General features: G+C 31.8%; 2 protein-coding genes and 2 long non-coding RNA genes across 5 annotated transcripts; 3 read left to right on the top strand and 1 right to left on the bottom strand.

Annotated features, from left to right (window-relative positions):
• On the top strand, window positions 2,636–3,678 carry LOC109130715 (hydrophobic protein RCI2B-like). Its single transcript, XM_019240581.1, has 3 exons — window positions 2,636–2,837; window positions 2,965–3,091; window positions 3,494–3,678. Exons 1-2 carry the CDS (start codon window positions 2,757–2,759, stop codon window positions 3,046–3,048), a joined length of 165 nt encoding a protein of 54 aa, XP_019096126.1. The 5' UTR covers window positions 2,636–2,756; the 3' UTR covers window positions 3,049–3,091; window positions 3,494–3,678.
• On the top strand, window positions 5,026–5,838 carry LOC104764265. 2 transcript variants are annotated; one of them, XR_002036656.1, is made up of 3 exons: window positions 5,026–5,201; window positions 5,305–5,410; window positions 5,650–5,838. It is a non-coding gene; the product is annotated as a hydrophobic protein RCI2A (long non-coding RNA). The 2 variants fall into 2 exon arrangements; XR_763742.2 differs by having other exon boundaries at window positions 5,030–5,201; window positions 5,644–5,838.
• LOC104764266 lies at window positions 6,213–7,171 on the bottom strand. The gene is made up of 3 exons (XR_002036657.1): window positions 7,059–7,171; window positions 6,818–6,936; window positions 6,213–6,653 (listed from the first exon to the last, which is right to left on the bottom strand). It is a non-coding gene; the product is annotated as an anaphase-promoting complex subunit 11 (long non-coding RNA).
• On the top strand, window positions 9,047–10,303 carry LOC104764264 (agamous-like MADS-box protein AGL80). The gene has a single exon (XM_010487764.2). It carries the CDS (start codon window positions 9,085–9,087, stop codon window positions 10,081–10,083), a length of 999 nt encoding a protein of 332 aa, XP_010486066.1. The 5' UTR covers window positions 9,047–9,084; the 3' UTR covers window positions 10,084–10,303.

Below are 11,963 nucleotides of genomic sequence, written 5' to 3'. Positions count from 1 at the left end.
CTTTTTTCTTTGTTTTTTTTGTATGGCTTTGTGTGGTTTATATAACTTATATCTGTAAACATACAAAGATTTGCCTTTGTTTTATGGATGTGTGTTGAGAAATTTCTTCAAGATTATTATTCATCATGAAATCTCAGAAACAAAAAGTTTGTATTTTTCTCTGCGGCATTTCATCGAACCCCTTCTCTGCATAATGCATCTACCCACAAATTTACCAAATCAAATCGTTACCCACGAAAGACAGACCTGCCGATCCAACGCTTTTAAGTGATACGGCGGCGGGAATTGACGTCGACGGCGGTCGAACTGGCGTGAGTGAGTGAGTGAAGAAGAAGATGCTTCTTTTTTTTGGAGGGAAAATCAAGAATCTGGTTCATGTCAATTTCACGTTCCGTTACTATCGTCCAGAAGATATAAACAATAACCCCGTTTCAGCGATCCTTTAATATCTGGGCCCGTAATGGGCTCAGAACTAATCACAACTTTTAATAGTGGACACAAAACCAATGTCGGAAGAGGTTTTTTTTTTTTTTTTTTTTTTTTTTTTTTTTTTTTTTTTTTTTTTTTTTTTTTTTTTTCCATGATTTTTTAAGTCAACAATATTTGAGTACCAAGCGAATTTGAACGCCAAAACAAAGAAAAAAAAAAGGGACTTGAAATTTCGAGATATTAAAGTCAAGTTTGCATAGAAGAATCGACCAACGTCTCAAAAGGATAAGAACAAATGGTTTAATTTAAATCAAGACATTACCATTTATCACTTATTTCGTAACAAATCAAAAAGGGCATTACAACTCTGATTAGGACATCATATATACAAAGACAACTTTGATTAGGACATCATATCTGTTAATATTGTGTGGTGTCAATTCAGTGCCACGGTTTATGCGTTGGTGTCGGCCAGAGTATATTTTAACTTACTACATAAAGAAATGAGTATATTAAACTAGTAGTGGTCATTTTTATCATCGAGTGCCGGGTGTCACGAAAGCAACTTTAGGAAGAAAGAACATATGCAATTTATGCTGACAGACGAAGCCAGAGTAGTATATGATTCACATTTCACACTAACACACTTTAACCATCTTTCTAAATTACAACTTTCTTGCTTTGCTCCAAAGATTATTCTTCTTGACAGCTAAGCTTTGTTGTCATCCATACAATTATATAATATTGGTCACTTAACACTTGCTTTCACTAGAAAAAAAAAACAAACGGAAGTCCAGATGAAAACAAAACAAATTCGAAGTTCAGTTAATTACAAATTTTTTAACGCAAATATAAGCTACCTAATGATTGGGCTACATTATAAAGTAAACCATAAGAATTGTGCAATTAATGTTTGCTAATTGTATTTTGTATTGCGCGGTCAAAAAAAAAATTGTATTTTGTATTGTTAGTGATATTAAAGGAGTCCAATTAAAATGTCGGTTATTGTAACGCAGACCGACCTATATGAGTTTAAATTCAAACTACAATATGCAGATCTACATTGCATCTAAATATTATGTTTATATCCAGCCTTATAAATTGTATTTACATATATATTGATACCATACAATGAATACAAACTGAGGAATGATCAGACCAAAAGAGTGTAAAGCAATTAAGCATAAAGTATTAAAGTCCATGGCCATGTTCTATGGAGTTATGGAGCATGGGTTTGACACGTGAGATGACGGCCGGGTTATGCGTTGACAGACCTGAAGGCATGTAAGTGGACCACGTGTCATAAGCCTGTTAGTAGAAGGTGTGAGACTTTCCATACCTGTCGCCGACCTCCACGGCGGAGATTGTCCCGGCCCACATTCGTGTTCCGACAACAGTATTGGTTTTGAGGAATAGTATTAGGGCTTACATACAGTGATACAGAATACAGATAATGTGTTCTGCTACGTGTACCCTTCTGAGTTCTGACAACTGACAAGTGAATTTTACTCAAATCTCTAAACCTAAACCAAATTTGAATTACCATATTTCAACTACTTTCAACAAACATTTTTTTTTTTTTTTGCCAGCAAGAACAAACATTGTTTTGGTCTTTAAAAGTTTATTATTATCTACCATTATAAAGTATGTAGTCGAACACGCTTATTAAATTTGTTATCTTTTCGTGCACGCCATCTATATACCGTTGGTCCTTTTATTTGGTTCCATATCATCTTAATTTGAATGCCTGTTTTTTCTTTAAATTTACATATTATTTGTTTTTTTTTGGGTACAGAATTAATAAATCTGAGGAATTACACAGTAAATATCAAGTATACAGTTTATATGACTGATTCTTCATATTTTAGGAATCTTAATTTAAATATTAATAATTATGCTATTGTGTGTTCTTTACGAATTTTGGTTTGATTGAAGATAGAGTGAAACAAAAAAAACTTGAGGATATATATAAAATTTTAGAACTAGTTCAATGTATGAAATTGTTATTTAGTCAATCTTTGTTTTAAGTAATTAAGTTTCACATACATACCTGATACCTCATATCGCCAAAGATAAAAAGGCCAAATATCTAAAATTAATTAATCATCAAGGTTTTCTTAAATCATAAATAAAAAAAACTATTACCCTATAGAAAGGGGAAAATCACAGAATAAGGTATCACAGAATAAAAAAATACGTCTCAAGTACTCGCGTCCTATTATATATAGGCAGACATATCAGGGGAGAGAGAGTAAAGAGTCCAACATCATCAAAACTCATAAGAGATAAACCATCAAAGTTTTCTTATCAATTTCAAGAGCTTGAAGATGACTACAGCCACTTTCGTAGAGATTCTTCTGGCTATCCTCTTGCCTCCTCTCGGTGTCTTTCTCAAATTTGGTTGCAAGGTACGCATACTTTCGTTAGATTTTTATCTTCAATTTTACTATTTATTTTCATTAGAAAGAGTGGTTTTTAAAACTTACAATCACACGAATACTTTCAAATTTTGACAATTTATTTTGCTTCTTGCAGGTTGAGTTTTGGATTTGTTTGATTTTGACGCTGTTTGGTTATCTTCCCGGGATCCTTTACGCTCTTTACATCATCACCAAGTAGAGAGATTTGATCTCTCTCCTCTGTTCTTTCCCTCTGTTTCCTTGTAAGCGTTCTCTCTCCCTCAATACATGTTGATATAATAACATAGATGCGTACTTGTGATGGCCATAGAACAAGTGTTCTTAAGAAGAAATATCTTTGATTTAGTTGAGTTATATATGTTTTACAGAAATAAATTTTGTGTATATATGTTAGGTGAACCAATTTCTAACCTACGAAGACTAACCTCACCCTGATAATAAGTTAGTTAGATACTGATATAACTAGTCACTTTGTAACATCTTCCGAAACTATCGAATAATATGTGCTAGGATCGATTAGAAAACGTAGTTGAAGTAACATTGTGAATTTTTTTTTATCTTCCTTTCAATTTCTACATTTTTTATTAGTACAAGGAATTTTTCTGACCAAAGTTTAACTTTGCATTTGTTGTTATTGTGTGTAGGTGGAACAGCTGTTTCGTCTTGTTCTCTATTTGGGACTGATTCTTCAATTATTTTATGTTATGAGTAAATTAATTATTGTTGTTGTATTTGTATTATTGTATAATTTCTGCTGATATGAAGAAGAAATCGTTGGTTTATACGAGGAACTTGTTTATTATAATCAGATAAAACGTTACAATGGGCAGTTTTGGATTTAGGACCACCATTCAAAATTTAAAACCCAACTTTATATAAAACCATATACGTATGGTCACATGTCTCTCATCTCATCACCAACAAATTTGCACCGTAAGTTAAAACTCACGTGGTCCATGAGAAATACAACAGAATCATCCCCACCGGTTGTTCGTAACCAAATTTTGATATACACGTTTTTGTCATCTAATAGTTGACATGAACCAGTACTCCAGTAGCATCGTTTATACACTTAATAGATCTTTTGAATTTTGAAAAATACTAGTGCAATGAAAAAAGTTGAAAATAAAATAACGAGTGTTTATGCTTAGCCTTATAAAACCTCGAGAAAAAAAAACATAGAAAAAATTGAATGAATAATAATATTAGAAGTAATATATGTAGTAGCATGTTACTAAATATTATGTCAATATGACGATGGTGTGACAACATCTGTACTTTGTTTGTAACAAAATATATATTAACTGCAGGTATAAATTTGGTTTATATGTATTCATTAAAAAAAATGCAACAAACAACATATGTGATATAGGTTGCATGGTAAAAGATCTGGTATGGTGTCACTGACAATTTAATCGTTCTTCGGATTCAGATTTTTTTTTTTCTTCGTTTTGTTTAGTCGGTCGACATATGTTACGCTTTATATCCACTAAAAGAAATTCGGTTAGTGAGCCACATATCAGCTAACTAAGATTCACCCGGAGATGAATTGGATCGGACGGATTTTGGTCTAGATGATCAGTCTTGACTTGTTATTATCCAAACAAAACATATGTAAGTTATCGACTAATGTTAAGAGTTTTAACTTTTAATTTTCTAATATATTATAGTCGGTTACAAAAAACTCACGTAACTGGGGTTTTTTGATGTATATAATAAGAAGTTGACTCTTAGATCACATTGTTGATACATGTGTTCTCGTCGGTATAACACGAGTCCTGACCGTGACGCGCAAAGAAAGACTGATAGGGCTAAGGCAAACATAGCAACGTAACAATAATAATTTAAAAATGCTATTGTTCCATACACTCTTTCAACACGCAATGGAAATGGTAGCTAATTCCGGAAGGCCGGAACGATTAGGAACATATCTTCCAAAATGCCAAGTGTGCCCCCAAAAAATATCCATATTGCCTTGTTTATATAGTCAAAAGAAAAAGAAAAACAAATTCCTTATTATTAGTTAGCTTGAAGATAAAGATAAACAAATAAACAATAAGGGAAAATATATATATTTTTTTAAAAGGTAAGCATTACGTGGCTCAAAAATATCTAAAAAGTTAAGTCCTTTTTTTTTGGTCGAAAAAGTTAAGTCCTATATATATAAATGTGAGAGATATACATTGAAGGAGAGAGTAAAGAAGAAGAAGAAAACACACTTTGAAGCTTTTTAATAATATAATCTCAGAATCTTGAAAGAACTTCAAAAAAATGAGTACAGCTACTTTTGTTGATATTATTATCGCTGTCCTCTTGCCTCCTCTTGGAGTCTTTCTCAGATTTGGTTGCGGGGTAATTATCTTATCTTTCTTTCTTCTTAGTATAATTTTGGACTGAGTTTTTAATTTAATTAATAATTAATAAATTAATCTTATACTAATATTTTTGGTTGCAGGTTGAGTTTTGGATATGTTTGGTTTTGACGCTGCTTGGATATATTCCTGGGATCATATACGCTATTTATGTCCTCACCAAATGATTTACCAACCATCCCTCTCCTTGTAAGCTCTATCTCTCTCTCTCTACTGATCTCTCTAATCTTTGATCATTTTAAAAGAGTCACCGTTTGATATAGTTTTGCTTTATTAGGAGTATTATTATTCTAAATTAAATAAGATATTGGTCTGACACCAAAAGAGAGTAAAAGATAGATAAAATGTGTACTGTTAAGATAAGATTATGAGAATTTTCTGACCAATCTTTTAACTTTACTTTTGTCGTTATTGTTGTGTAGGAACAGCTGTTTCGTCATGTTCTCCGACTCTTTGTTATGACTGATGATTCATCGTTTCTTTCTTTCATCAGAGTTTTTATGTTTTAACTAAGTCAGTGTTGTTGTGTTTGCATCGTTATATAATGTTGTGTTGAATTTAATATTATAAAACATGAGATCGTAGGTTTGTTGTGAAGAATTTGCTAATTCGAGTTTCCTTTTTTTTTGTGATTAAAAAAAAAGAAAGATTGGGAAAATTGTGTTGCATTTGGACCACCACTAAAAAAACTACGTTATAGAAATACATGGTCACACGCATCATTCCGTCACCAATAAATTGGCCCCATTCCTTGGCACCATTAGCGATATCCACGAGAAACACTACACATTCATTCACCCACCGGTTGTTATCACATATACAGAAGAAAAAAAACTTATATAACTCTATTTTGATATGTCGGGTCATTCTATATCTTATTCAAATATAATCAAATTAATTCAATAGAGTATACACAACTAAATTAATCATATGTGTGGTGAGTCTGAAAAGAAACCAAACCGAGGATAACCGACTCATCGCCGCCGGTCGATTCATCATCAATGTTTTCCGTTTCAATAAACTAATGAAAAATAAAAATCAAGCAAAATATTAACAAATTCAAATGCGATATGACACAAAATAACTAACTAACACAAACAAACATCATAGAGATTAGAGATGAAGCTTACACCAAGTTGCTTCATCTATGAATGTTCCAATCAATCAAACTAACCCCAAGCTCCAAAAATAATCCCAAATCTCTCTTGCCTTTGTGCAACGATTAAAACTCAAACACCAAAATACAGATTCAAGAGATCATTCCAAAGCATCCACCATGATGAGAGCTTGAGACTATAATCCTCCTTATAATTTGCTTACTCTTTGAACTGCCATTCTCTTCGGCACATTGGGCAATGAGCTTGACTCGTCTGCGAATTCACCCATTTCAATATACAGTGAAGATGAAATGCGTGGTTGCAAGCTCCCCAAACTGCCCTAACACCAAAACAATAAGGTCTAAGACATGCAGTATTGTTTTTTATTACCATAAGTAAAATAAACAAGCTTAGCAATGTTCTCGGTAAGCATGAGAAAGGGAGTGTGTGTTCGAAGCAACAACTATAAAAGTGAAGACATGAAAGCAGAGAACTTTACTTAGAGGGCAATCATCTCCAGGAAGTTTGCAATCAGGACAACAACCATCAAAAGCCATCCGACATATCCCACATGTTTCGTCTTGTGCATCCCATGTCCATGAAGCAACTGCATGCCATCTATTCACAGGAGAACCAAATTAGTTAAAGACAAGCAACTCAGCATTGTAAGAGCTCATATGTTGGAGCTGAGGTTGTTGTATAAGAGAATAATGCACAAGGTAAAGGGACAAGGAACTTACTCTGTTTTAATGGTATGCAGGACAGAAGTAGCATAGAAAGTCAAGTGCAACAATTTCGATTTCTTCTTTAACTTGTGCAACAAATCCAACAATGCAGGCAGTTTGAACAAACTTAGTCTAGTTTATAAACATCAGCTACGCAGATCACAAGGGTCCAGGGATCCTCATTAAGTAAGGATCATCAGTCTACTATATTAGATGATCACTATCAAAAGTCCTGGGGTGACTCTATCATCACTTAACCTGCAACCTAACGCAGCCTAAACTAAACTTTCCAACAGAGAGCTAAAAAAAGATCAAAGCAAAAAAGGATACGCAAGATTTTGACTTTCATGGCTTCCTCCTGTATAAACAAAAATCTTCAATCAGTTTCATAAACCCTGCTATAACCTAGAGATGGTTTACAGACCGTAAAAATTAACACACTCAGAAGGCAAATCTTACAAAAGACAAGAAAAACTGAAGGTATAAGTCTTAATGTGCAACACACTAATACACGATTTACTCGCAAAGTTAAGCATTGAGATCATTAAAAAAATCACTGAAACCATAAGAGAAAAATATGAAATATATGAATTGAATATTCTTTCTGTGAGGCATTTTATCGAACAACTGGTATGCAAAAAATCAAATTTAGATCAGTGAATTCCACAAACTCAAACTAATCGAAGTAGAAACGAGAGACCAAACTAAACCCATCGGACTAACAAGGAAGAACGATACATCAGTGTGAAACGGAGAATAATCAAGTGCCAAGAAACGTAATTACGCTAATAAATTGCCAATTTTCTCAAACCGGAACCAAAAATACAAAGTCCGAACACATTACCTTTCAGAAGTCTGAAAATTTCTCCGACCAAATCGTGAAGGTTGATGTTCTAACCAAACGATGCAATCGAAATAGTAAAATCCTTCACCGGGAAACAAGTATCGCTGTGGCAATGACGAGGATCGGACTTGGGAAGAGCAAGACGTAACGACTATAAGGAAAAAGAGTCGACGACGACGTGTTCCACTGATTATGTGGGCCGAAACAAATTGGGCTTAAATTTGTTTTTAGATTAGTAGCCCAAATCTGAAGAGGCTTTTAAATATTATTTTTCTTAAATCTAGAAATAATCTTATTTTTCAAAAAACAGAATCGAGTAGTAGGGCTTTATTTTAAAACACATGAATATTCTTCAAATGTTAGTCCAAATGAAAAGGAAAAGGAAATATATCTTGAAAAGATTTTACAACTTGTCAATAATCCAATGAATATCTTAAGTTACAAAACGTAATGTATGACGTCATACATGCATGTATATAATAATAGTCTGTATATGCATGCCTACATAGAGATACACATATATTTAGAAGAAAATAAAATGGTAGTGTCTAAAAGAAGTGTTTGATAAGATTTACACATCATCAAATTTAAAAATGCTAATAATCTATCAAATACGCATGTATCATGTATATCTACATAGATACATCATAAAAATAAAAATAAATATACAATAGTTGCCTCCGGTTGAAACATTAATACATTATTGTTTTATAATTTTACAAGTCGCATTCACTATATGCAGGTTATTGACGACCTTTTGACGTAATTAGTCGAATTCCCTATTATTTGTCATGCATCACCACTCCAAATATTGTTAAATATCTACATTTCACAAACAATAGGCATTTTAAATTTCTTAACCTAACAAGCTATATTTATCTCTGTAATGTTTTCGTTGTCGTTAATTTACAAGTCAATAATTCACAGTCAAAGTATCGAATAAAACAAGTAATTCCAGATACGTATTGAGAAAGAATATTTGACCCAATTACGAAAACAAATCATAGGAATTTATCACAAATATTCACAAAATATTTATTTTTATACGAGAATACGTTTGCAAAGTCTAAAATACAGCTTTATTCGCTGCATTTAAATTTTTTATGACTATATAAATATATAACCTACACTCCTCCACTAACTCAAAACAAAACAAACACACACAAAAAGAAAAAAACAAAAAGAGAATAAGTTTTAATGACGAGAAAGAAAGTAAAACTTGCTTTCATTACCAACGATTCATCGAGGAAAGCAACTTTCAAGAAAAGAAAGAAAGGGTTGATGAAGAAAGTGAATGAGCTCTCCACTTTGTGTGGTATCAGTGCATGTGCCATCATCTACAGTCCCTACGATTCCAACCCCGAAGTGTGGCCATCAAATTCCGGAGTACAAAGGATAGTCTCAGAGTTCAGGACGCTTCCAGAAATGGACCAACAAAAGAAGATGGTGGACCAAGAAACCTTTCTCAGACAAAGGATTGCGAAAGCGTCCGATCATTTGAGGAGACAAAGAAAAGATAACCGGGAGCTAGAGATGACCGAAGTCATGTTCCAGTGTTTGATAGGAAACATGGGAATGTTTCATATGAATATCATGGATCTTAATGATTTAGGTTTTTTGATTGAACAATATCTCAAAGATATTAATCGCATGTTTGAGATTTTACAGAACTCTGGCATGGAGATCGGCGAGTCTTCCAACGCTGCTGGTGCGGTCGGGACTACCTTTGAAAGGACTGGATCAATGGAGATCATGGCGTCTACAACCCCACCAACCACCACACCTAATGATCAGGCGGGTTCTTCCTCTTCACCATTGGCAGCTTTTCTAAACCCTCTTCAACAACAACAACAACAACACCAACAATTTCGTTATCCGTCATCTCCACATGTTGGACTCTATGAGCAACCTCCAAGTTTGAATTTAAACCTAAATCAGAACTACAGTCAGAACCAACATCAATGGTTTATGGAGATGACGCACCACCAGCCTGAACCATTGAATTATGCAGCTGATGATGAGCAAAGGGGTTTTCTATTTATGGATGATAACCACCACGATCACCACCAACCCCAAGACCAGCATGATCAACAAATCCTTGGTGATTCGCCCACTGTTTCAACTACCGTCGTTACTTCAAGCAGCACGATCCCCGTTACCAATCCAAGTCCTACCAATAATACATGGTTTCGTTAGTAATTCCTTTCTATGTGGTTTTACCAGAGTTTAAGAGTGGGTTTCAAGTCCTAGTAAGCAAATCAATAATTATATTCAAATGTTCTTTACGGTTGTAATAAACTTGCATAACAATTTTATATGGGGTCGTTTTATTATTATTATTATATTTTGTGATGATTATGGGTTTTCGGTGTTATGGTCCTTATTTTGTGATATCCTCCTTTAAAAAATAAAAAGATTTTGTGATATTCTCGTTTTTATTATGTGTCCATTAAATTTGATTAGTGTTTCGTTTTATTTTGCCTCAAATATGAGCTTGATAAAAATTTCACCAAAAAACTATTCGTCCTTAGTATTACTGGAACGCTACACTATTTAGATATTCTAAACTTTACTCAAGATGATAGAATTTGTATGTATCTCACAAATGGACAAGCTTTTTGCGTATATGTGTCACAGTAGACACTCTCGAGTATAACCCATCTTATTTACCTCTATTGTGTTAATAAATGATTATTATAAACTTTACCCAAGATGATAAAGTCGGTTTATATATCCTACTATATTAATTGAGAAGTACAAATATGAAACTAACCTTAAAAGTGTAAAAATTTACATTCAAATACCACTAAAAATACTTAATAAAAATTAATTAATTAATTTAAAAAAGATAATTAATTAAAATTTATTAGTCATCTAATCAAAAAAAATCTAATAGAATAAAATACTTTGACCAACTATAAACATTATATCAGAATTTTTCTAATAAAATCTTTTAAATAATTTTTAATGTTCAAAAAAACATATTTTCTCTCTAATTAATTATAGACAAAAATTATTATTATTTTTAAAATATATAACCAATTATAATTTTAAAATTAAGATTTTATATATCCAAGTAGACAATATGATTATTTTTAATAATTAGATTTGGAAGATTTTATTAAGATTTTAAATTATGATTCTACTATCACATTTCTTTTATTTTATTTACAATTTGTTTTAAATTATCATATAATACTTATGATTAATAAATATGCAGATTTTTTTCCTGTATATGTTGTGATTTGAATTTTTAAAATCGAAGATATATTACTTAATCTATGAAGAAAAATGTTTGTTTTAATTTTTCACATTGGCGCATTGGTAAAAATAAATTATCATTTAAGTTTATGTGGTTGATAAATTAATAAATTTTATTTGCTCATAATTACAATATATAATTACTACTTCAAATATTTCACAAAATAATGATGCAAATATAACAAACATGCAATATAAAACTGTAATATAAATCAAACAAATTAAAATACTATAATATTCTAAAATAAATAGTATTCAATAAGATATATATAGATTTACCGAACAATTACAATATCAAAAATAAATACTATCTCAAATAAAATAAGTTTTTAAAAGAAATATAATATTATCTATATTTATTATTATATTATAAGTTTAGAAAAGTACAACTATCTCCTAGTTTTGTATTGATTTGGATACTTGAATAATCAAATTTGAATGTTCATGGGCCCTTTAAAAGAATTTACACACATATATGATTGTTTCCTAATTTCGTTTTTGACAGTTAAAAAAAAATTTTGGAGCAAGATTATAATCTTAATTCCGATAGTTATCAAAATCATAATTATTTGTCTGAATGGTACGTAAATAAAATAAGTATAGTCACAAAGATAGAGGACAAGAATACAAGAATGCTTTTAAAAATAAAATAAAAAAAGAATACAAGAGTTTTTATAATAAATAAGTGTAATCTATAATTGTCGTAAATATAATTTATTTTAGTAGTCTGATTACATTTCACGTGTGGAATTATTTTAGATATAAGCCGCAATAAAGAGCTTGAAGCCATCATCTTGATCTAATCTTAGAATTGA

The sequence above is a fragment of the Camelina sativa genome, chromosome 19 (assembly GCF_000633955.1).
Source record: "Camelina sativa cultivar DH55 chromosome 19, Cs, whole genome shotgun sequence".
NCBI lineage: Eukaryota > Viridiplantae > Streptophyta > Magnoliopsida > Brassicales > Brassicaceae > Camelina > Camelina sativa.
The sequence above is the reverse complement of the archived record's forward strand: the minus strand, read 5'-3'. Positions and strand labels throughout refer to the sequence as shown.

What these genes read in the sequence shown, in the direction of transcription:
- LOC109130715 (XM_019240581.1), top strand. Translation starts at nt 2,757, where the DNA reads ATGACTACAGCCACTTTCGTAGAGATTCTTCTGGCTATCCTCTTGCCT. An exon ending in TTCTCAAATTTGGTTGCAAG is followed by an intron (nt 2,838 to 2,964) that starts GTACGCATACTT and finishes TGCTTCTTGCAG; the next exon opens with GTTGAGTTTTGGATTTGTTT.
- LOC104764264 (XM_010487764.2), top strand. Translation starts at nt 9,085, where the DNA reads ATGACGAGAAAGAAAGTAAAACTTGCTTTCATTACCAACGATTCATCG.